The sequence below is a fragment of the Dufourea novaeangliae genome, unplaced genomic scaffold, assembly GCF_001272555.1.
Source record: "Dufourea novaeangliae isolate 0120121106 unplaced genomic scaffold, ASM127255v1 scaffold24, whole genome shotgun sequence".
NCBI classification, from domain to species: Eukaryota; Metazoa; Arthropoda; class Insecta; order Hymenoptera; family Halictidae; genus Dufourea; species Dufourea novaeangliae.
Window position 1 is genome coordinate 1572166 of NW_015373905.1, and position 9862 is coordinate 1582027.

Consider the following 9862-nt stretch of genomic DNA (forward strand, 5'->3'; position numbering starts at 1 on the left):
ACCGTCGGATTAATACTTATCGTATCCCTTTCTTTGTTCCACAAAATTCCGAGTACACTTGTAGTTGCATTTTCCGAGCAATTTCCTGAATATTCCCATCCGCGTAAATCAAAACTCCCCATAGCCATGACAGTTGAGCTTCCCGTATGAACAAATGCAGCTCTTCCATTGAATTAACACTCGTCACGCCATTGTCTACATAGAAAGATTCCTTTAATTTCTGGACTGATTTTTCAGACCATGAACATTTTTTATCAGTTTTCGCGAGTTTCAAGGCCTTCTCTAAATGCATCGTCAGTATCTCGGACAACAGAAAAGGGTTAGGAGATAATCCAAAAACCACGCGACAGTGTCTAAGAACCACTGTTCTTCCGTCCACCTGCCACAGAAACCGAAGAAAGTCTCTGTCTTCTCTCTGTACTACGATTTGTAAAAACGCGCCCTTAATGTGCGAAATAACTCCTATCCTTCTTTCGCGAAATCTATTTAACGACGACGGCACAAGTTCTATAAGATTAGGTCCTTTTTCAAGGCATCGGTTAAGCGACGGATACCCTTTTCTATTAGCCGACGCGTCGAATACTGGTCTAATCTTCGTCGTACTGTTTAACTTTATAACCGGTCGATGCGGCAGATAATGACACGCGCTTCCCCCGTGTTCCTCGGAAACCCTTTCAGTTATATTTTCCGCGAGCCAATTCTTGAAAACGTCGTCATAGTCGGAAAAGAGATTTTGTCTGTTTAATTTGTCGATCGTCGTCGACAACCTATGCTCTGCGATATCACGATTCTTAGACAAAAACGAATGATCCTGTTTCCACGGAAGTCGAACCATATACCGACCGTTCTCCTCGACCATTGTCTTTCTTATAAAATCCCGCGTGCTATCATTTCTAGCCGTTTCACTTACCTTTTCTATTGGATCATTGATACCTAGAATGTCCAAGCGCCACAACTCTGATACGTCCGCCTGTTGCACAAACATTGACGTAAACATTGTAGCTGTATCGCGTTTCTCTCTCGATTGCTTGTTTAATTTCCCTATAACCGTCCATCCGAGAAGTGTTTCCATCGCGACGAGACCGTTACCCATGTCATACTTTTCTCCAGTAAATAATTTTCCGGCAACGTCCGCGCCTATAAGAACCTGTATCGAGTTTTCCTGACTGCCTATGTCGGATAAAATAATTTTCTTCTCGCGTAATTTATCTACCCACGTATCTCCGGAAATACACGGAATCGTTTCACAAATCGTGTCTTCGCCTATTACGGAGAAGTTACACGCGTAGGATTCATCCAAACTTCTCATTCGAATCACGAAAACATTGTGTTTCTTTGTCTTTGACCTGACACCGCCGAACAGTGAATGTGTCACTTCGATCTCTCCGCGCGGTACATAACCTATCTCTGTCGCAATGTCCGCGCGAATATACGAACGCTGCGAAGCCGTATCTATAATCGCCCTTACTGTTATTTCTCGCGAATCGGAATACAACTTGACGCGCAACGTCTGTAGACAGACTTCGGGTGTCTTGCAAATCGTCGCCAAAAGTCATCTTCCTCGCGGTTTCGCACTCCTGACTTTCGTGCCTACCTTTGCAAAATACACATACTGTCTGTCTCTCTTCTTTCGAGGTCAGCAGGGCTCCTTGGTCGACTCCGGCTTGTTCTCCGGTCTCCTGCATCCTTCTCCTTCCGTGGAGATTTGGAAGCTCTGTAGAGCCATGTCTATACGTTCTTCGTTCTCCACTTCGCACTGCAGGAAAGTCAGCATTCTCGTCAACCGATCCTTTGTCTCTCCTTCCTCGTTCGCGTTCGCCGCTTCTCGCTGTCCGTTGCGCTGCCATGCCCGTAACACCTCTTCCGGAAGAGATGACTCTACCAACGGGTACAGCATCGCGGCACATTTGTCCGTCGCGACCCCTAGTGTCTCAAGCGCGCGAATATAGGATTCTAACTTATCATAGAGGCTCGCGAGCGATGGCCTTTTGTTCCCTTTCACAGCATTTTGCAACACATGCCCCAGCAGCTATAAAACTCCACCACTCTATCGTCTCGGCCAAAACGATTTTTTAAACTTGTCACTGCCTTTACATAATTTTCCTCGGTAGGCGGAAAACTGTTTACCAGTTCGCTGGCTCTGGACCCCGCAACTATGGCCTGTAGCAAGTATTGGAACTTATCCCCTCTACCAATCGTCTGGTCGTCGTGGATTTTCTTGAATTGGCTCCAAAAAGGGAGCCATTCCTTTACACTGCCGTTGAATTTGGGCAGTTCTATCCTCGGGAGTTTCATTATTTTTTTCTCAGCCCCGGCGGGGACCCTATGATGAGGCTCTGATGTGCCCAGAAGATCGGCCATATTTAATTTGGCCTTCAAAAAGTTTGTTTTGTACACATCATCCGTTTCCAACTCTTTTGCAATGGCCTCGTCGTCAAGGTCGGACTGAAACAGTGCGTTATTAAACGCCACGTGCGCCTCGTTCAGCTCCGTCATCTTGGCTTCCAAAAGTTGGAACGCAACGATCTTTTCTTCTCGTGTAGACGTGTCTTCTTGCATTGTTGCTGCGAAAGCATTATGCACCTTCGTGAAGGACATTCTGTTAGCTCGTCTCTGTCTCTTAACGGCCTCCATCTTTTCAACACTTTTCTTTACGCACCGGCCACGCCGATTCTCTAACCTCTCTGTTTACTACCTTTTTGTACCACTGAACTCACTTTCTGTATCGATTACCACCTGGTCCTGTCACGGTCGCCACAATGTTAGGAATAGGTAATGACCAGGGTAAATTAACTAGGAGTCGGTGGTGCCCTTTTTGTAATATTTGAAGTTTTATTCGGTGCTGTCCTAACCAGTACCGACTCATTCTCCTTCCCCACCTGCGCGTCTCTCTCGCTTCGCCCCCGTGTTCCTAGATGGCGCTCTCTTTCCTCTTCGTACCAATCCGCAACAGTCACTAACGCGTTGGTCCGGCGGAGAGTACCGATACCGCGGCACGCTCTATCGTACTCTTTCACTCACACACCTCCCCCCATCGACCACCGAAATTCGTCGGTGTTACCTTTCGCGTTGCGGTCGTTACTTTATTTATAATTTCGGGTCCTGGCTCTTTTAAGGTGCTAAAGCACGCCCTGTCTAAACTTATCGGTGAAGTACGCGGTTTGGATTTGGAACGGGAGGAATCGGAAATCACTCTGGTTTATAACGATAATAAGATATATTCTAACAATCCAAATAAAAATGAAAGATACATATAAGTCTTAACATACCAATGGTGATGAAGATGAATGATACGCTCGTTCGGTCTCAGTCGGTTTGATCGGGATTACGGGTCCTTGTAAGGGCGGAAGACTTGCTGACGCTCGGAGCCGTGATGCAGGGATCGGGCACTGCGGGATACGTTGTCACTGTCTCGGACGCCACACTTCGCGGTCCGGTGTCTTATCGAACTCGCCTGTTAGGCCGCACGTAATCGCAAAGTCGCGTCGCACACGGAAGAGATATCGTCGCGAAACCCGATCTGAACAGCTGAGTGACCGTTGTCGCTCAGCTTGCCGACGAAGCACCGTTTGGCACGACTGCCGAAATATGAGCCTTAACTTACTGACTGACTGACACACTCTGACTCTGACTCTTTAACTCTCTTTGACTGTTAACTCCTAACCTGGTTTTGAACAATCCCTTTTATGTGTACTTTCCCCTTTCCTTTTGTTGGGAAACGCGCAAGATACGGGATAGCAACAGGCTGTGATTCCCGATGCTCTGGAAACGAGGTTACAGAATCGCTGACGTTTCCGTCAGCGTTCCGAAAAAGGGGACAATCACTCTGTTGCTTCCACGTATCACTGAATTAACGATTTTTGCTCGTTCTTCGCGTTGTAAAGTAATATGGTAAAGATGTGCAATGAAAAGAGGTTATGAAATACAGGATATAACATCGGCACGCGGCAATACCGACGGAGAGCACCGATACCGCGGCTCGCTCTACCGCTCTCACTCTCCCCCGTTCGCCAGCTCCGGCCATCTCTGGCACCGTTCGGTACGCGTCGACACCGACGGAGAGCTCCGATACGGCGGCTCGCTCTCCCTCTCTCTCTCGCACGCCGTGACGTCACTGGATTCCCGGAATCCTGCGGCCACGAGATGGCTCATTACGGTGAGTCATTCTTGCAAGCGAAATTGTAAGCCGCCGGCTGAAGATTCGCGGCCCACTGGTCAAAAGCAGGTTACTCGGCTAGACCGCATGGTGAAGTGGCTACCGAGAATCTTGTCCGACATATTATTCCGGGTGTTAAATATATTTTGTGTGTGATTTCGCTGCTTGTATCCTTCCACTTTCCGTTCCCGTCGGGTCTCGTAAGAGTATAGCCCGTTTCCCTGTGGGTTCCGACCTATAGGCGCATCTTGATCGTCTGCTCCAGTATAGCCCGCTTCTACTCCACCCTCCGCTCGTCGGGTCTAGGCCCAGGAACGTGTAAAGCAAACCGGCACGAGTATAGCCCGACTCCCTGTGGGTTCCGACCTATAGACGCGTCTGGATCGTCTGGTCCGGTGTACGCCCGCTTCTGCTCCTCCACTTTCTCTCACAATACGTGAGGCAACGAGCAGCTCTCCAGAGGACTCAGAGAGTCGCCGTTAATCTATTCCGTGGAAGTATGTCAGACAAGTGCGTCGCGTCCCGCTTACACCGTCGTACTCGGGATCTATTCGCATCTCTGTATTACATTTCGTATCTCACTTATACCGCTCTATTCGCGATCTACTCGCATCTCTGTATTATATTTCGTATCTCACTTACACCGCTGTATTCGCGATCTACCCGCATCTCTCTATTATCTTTTGTATCTCGCTTACACCGCCGTATTCGCGATCTATTCGCATCTCTGCATTATATTCTGTATCTCGCTTACACCGCCGTATTCGCGATCTATTCGCATCTCTGCATTATATTCTGTATCTCGCTTACACCGCTGTATTCGCGATCTATTCGCATAGCGTTCACCATAGTATATTCGGTATCGCTAGTCACCGTCAGACACTGTGCATAGGCACCCATTTTAGACAAATAAAGGGTGGATATCCATCCGGAATTCTAACTCATTCTTTGGCAACCGACTGAGTCGGCACCGCGTACTGCCTTCCGTACCGGCGACGTATGTCGCAAGTTCGAGAGCTTGACGATCTGCCCGAGTATGACACGGGATAAACTGTTACACGACGGGTTGAAGACAGCGGCGGTGCGTTCGAATACTTTCGTGAGCAACTGTATACGTATGCCTACGTGCGCGTTTATTTCTTTTCCTTCCGACATTTAATATTGTACCATTTTAAATCTTTCTGACACTTTTGTACACAATAAACAAAGGCTCCAACATTTTTTTACATTTATACTTCATCAGACGCAATAATAAAAGAATATGAATTTTTAATACCTTCTACATAAGTAAATATGTTTTAAATTATACCGTGTTTGGTATCCTTGAAATCCGAATAACCTCACCAGTATGTTAAGAAAAGTTTTATCAACAGAGAACCAAAAATAAAAAAGTTTCATTGTTACATTAGTGTCGTGCCACCCGATACCCGGGCATGTAATATTTTCTTGATCTTCTCTCGTTCAGCTGTCGACTCGTCAAACGGAAGCCGCCGCGACGCACCGAGCAAAAAATTAAGCGCTTGACAAGATCCATGGCCCCCTTCCCCAGTGGTGGGGATGACAATGTAGGATTCATCGGGTGGTTTTCGTGTTGCATTCAACGCGAGATTACTGTATTATGAACACGTTTATGTGTAATTATGTAAATTTGAGTAAATTATTTTCTATTTGTATTGTTAATACAGCTGTTTAACAGTGTCTACGGACGTATATATGTTTTCAAATACAAAGAGTATACTTTTAATCTGTATTATTACATACGACTGAGTAATATTTATCAAAAAAGCAATGGAAACAAATTTGTATTGCACTACACGAACATCGTATAAAAGATATTTCGTTACATAACAAATAACAGTTAACATACAAATTAACATACAAATACTGTTGCATACAAAATAACACATAACAGTTTTCGTATGTAATAAACATGCGAATGATTTTCTGTCAGCGTTATCACTACACATACCATCACACTTGTTAACAAAATTAACCATGCTTAAAATGTTACGCACTATCCTAGTCACGTTACAACTGTCAATCAAATTAAATAACAAACATTTAAATTTCAAATAAAACAAATAATTCAATAATTTATTTGTCAAATACATTATTACTCAAATAAAACATCAAGATAAAGTAAACAGAGCTTCATTTTTTAGTTTCAAAATGTTAATCAATTTATCTTTCTTGCCAAATTTGATAGTGAATGACACGTTTAAGAGCCGCTAGCTACCCCTGTCGAGTGTACCACGTGCGTGACAGTGATAGAGCGAGAACAGCACTCGTACTTTCCCTATCAAACACACAGGTCGCCCAGAAGGAGCAAGCTATCAATGACACATTTACAGACATGGCACTTAAGCGACAAAACAGGCGCCTTGCCTTTCCACCTTAGCAACGAGAGGATCACCCTGTATGTTCCTAGACAATACACGTTCAACCTGAATGTAAGTGCATAATTATTAGCCTTATTAAGTTAAAACATGAAATAAATGCCTTTCTTTCACCTTAGTTCCATTACCAACATGTATACGTAGATACGTACGTGTGTATGTTATGTAATATGAACAGGATTGGCGCGTGAAGGCGTGAAGGAAGGACTTTGCAATCCCAGAATACACTAAACGTTTATGAAACACCAAAATATACCAGTACAGGTATAAAAAGCATGCGAAAAAGGTTATATACAATACAGTATACAGTGAATAACGAAAGTATCCGAACGCGTGCATAGTCAAAATGTTCATTATATGTCTAAAAATTGTACAAATCTCTCTAAATAAATTACACAACATATATTATAAAAATATAGATTTGGCACACTGTCGATTGAATTTTTCGTTACTTATTGTATGTAAGTACAGTAGAATATAGGATATGTGTTGTTACGACGCATTTTGCGCCTTGCCCCTTCCGGCCCGAAATTCGACTCGGGCACGGAAGAACCGAGAACCGGACCGCCTCCCCCCCCCCCCCCCCGCAACTTCTAACTCGCGCGAATTAACATCCGAGCGCTCCTGGAGGATTCGTAGGGAAATGCTACTGGTAGAATTCAAACTAATCACGTGGTAATCTCGCGCCGAGTTACCGCTCGCGATTACAGAGCCGTAGCGATGGGGGTCGATACAAAGCGGAGGACCCGGTATCGCCCGTACCCACCGACACTGCTCCAGGGACCGCCCCGGAATCGAGCGGCCGCTCGACCGGATAAGGGTCCTATCCCAGGGGGATAGGACAGGAGGAAAAGGGCCCGCTCTCGCATCGAGCACTGGTTTCGAGAGGTGCTTGGTCGACCGAGAGGGCAACGTGAAACCACCCACCGGATAAGGATCGGCGACCCGGACGTCTCTCTCCGAAGAAGGACCCCACGATGGAGGAAGCAGGGCGCAGGGGACCCGTGAGTAGTTGCAGCAACCACGTAGGAGGGTGTAAGACTGGGCTTCTCACACAAGTGAAGGAATCTCCATGGCCAAGGGATCCTTCCTTGGCGTGTCGTCCCTGGGCCGAAGGAGCATGGCCCCGCAGGAGTCAAAGAGGGTACGAGGGGCAATAGGACCGCCTAGTGGGGGGTCCCGCTGGGTCCTCGCGTAGCGTAACGAGCCCCGAAATCGTCACTTGAGTGGCCCGTATCGTAGAGTATTAGATTAGATTAGATTATGCTCGTTTCTCCCGGGAGAGGGGAAGTGCGATTTCCCCCCCCCCCCCCCCAAGGCCCAGCTGTGGCTTCTAGCGCCGGTAGCTATCACACAGCCCTGCGATAGCAGGACTGCGGTGGGCGTTACCCGGGGAGACTGTTTCCCCCGGTTTTCCAACCCGACCAACTTTTTTAGGCCCGGGCCACATGGAGGCGAGGAAGTACTCGCCCGGGGGGCGGAGAGTCACTAGGATCGTCCCATCCCTACCTGAGTAAGTAGCTAAGGGAGTATGGTCGTCGGGGCAACCGATCCTTCGTCTCCAAAGTGAGTACCGGCTCACTCTTTGCTTCACCCACAGACCGAGTCTGTACCAGGGGTGGAATCATCGTGCTTGCGTACGTTCCATCACTGAGAGAGAGAGCTGTGTCGCCTGTTTCAACCCCCTATTGATTTACCTACCTATGTCCCGAATACTTCAGGAGCCCCCCCTCCTCTGATACCCCACGCAAATCTACCACCCCCCCCTCAAGGACAGGGAGGGAGTCCCGGGACTCCAACAGCGATACATGGGGAGGCCGTTCTAGCCGACCTCAAGGAGAGACGTGGTCGGGTTCGGCGATCACCTCCCCTGGGAGCCGCGGTGGACCATAAATGAATCCACCGTCATGTGAATCTAGTCTAAGTCTAAAGCTGGTTATGTGAATTTAATAGAGAGGAAAAACGAGGTAGAGTAGATCGCGCCCTCCCCCCACCCTAGAGTTTGCAAGGAACGCGACGCGAGACGATAGCCCACCGGACTTCGCCGAAATTTCTCCGAAGAGTAAATATCAGTTTCATCAGGGACCACCGTCCGCGTTCTGGGTCGAAGAACGCACCCGTCCCTAATGGTCGACGCTCTCTCTCTCCGGCGTACCACGGATCGTTGCAGCGTGTGCCAAACGCCCCCGTGACCCGTCGACATATGTGTTCCAGGGTAGCGGTGTCTTACCGGCACGTGAGGCCTGTTTTTAGTAATGCCATACTTTACGTCCGGCGCTTCGTTCGTAAAGAACTGCCTTCCGGATTACGATATCCGCGGTGCTCGTTGGGCCGATGTCTCGCAAAGTCATGCTCTTCATGCTTCCGAGACACGGTGCGCCAGTATACGCCCCGCTGTCCGGCATCGCAATCGGGCCCCGTCGCGTAGAACTAATCAAGCGGGACGACCAGGCCTCCGAAGAGTTATACACCATGGAACGTCCCTGAACCCACCTTCCCTCGGGCCCGATTGAGCGATCCTGGTGTTTGGCGTCCTGTCTCTGTTCCTATGGTGTTCGCTCGGAGATTCACCAGGGTCCAGTGTGCGACCCCGCATCCTTGACCGCTATCCCGTAGGCTGCCCGGTATCGGTGTCTTTTGCCCGCGGTACGTCGTCACGGACCGGTGTTTGTGCGTGCGCTCGGTGTACGCAGGCCCGTGCCGACGTCCACGATCGGACTTCCCGACTCCTATCCTATTTTATCCCGAGAACGAAGGGGGGAATTTTGCGTCTGATATTTCATCCGTGGATGAATACCTCTGCTTACCCCCTTCACGGACGGTCCTCGGGTTCCGGGCACTCACCGCCCCCGGGCTACCTCCCGGAACCCACCCAGTCCGTTATTCTCCGCGGATCCTGTGCTTTGTCACCGTGACTTTCCCGTGGAGGGTACTGGCTCTTGTGAGAAAGAGTTTTCCGTCGTCCTGGGGTCACGGAGGGGACTGAGAGGCAAAATGCCGCTGGAGTCGACAGGGTTCCCCATCTGTCTTTCCCCCCGTGTTGCCTCTTCACGAGTGGTCTTCGGGAAGCACGTCGGCAGGCTTACAACCCCCTGTCTGCTTTTACCCTCCCGACTCGTATCCCAACACCCCGCACGTACGGGCTGGATTCACGTTATATTCTACTTTTTGGATATGAATCCTATGGCATCCTATCCCGTCACCTTTGAGGGTTCGCGATAGATGATCCGATTGACCTCTCGGGTTCAGGGGGGACTGAGAGGGAGTTTTTGTGCCTGGGTAGGAGTCACCGAATCCTCCCGCCCTACAC

General features: G+C 48.5%; 1 protein-coding gene across 1 annotated transcript; it reads right to left on the bottom strand.

Annotated features, from left to right (window-relative positions):
* Positions 1-1636: 1636 nt before the first annotated feature.
* Positions 1637-2634, bottom strand: LOC107193756. Its single transcript, XM_015583259.1, has 2 exons — positions 2128-2634; positions 1637-2029 (listed from the first exon to the last, which is right to left on the bottom strand). Exons 1-2 carry the CDS (start codon positions 2632-2634, stop codon positions 1637-1639), a joined length of 900 nt encoding a protein of 299 aa, XP_015438745.1.
* Between the last annotated feature and the right edge of the window lie 7228 nt (positions 2635-9862).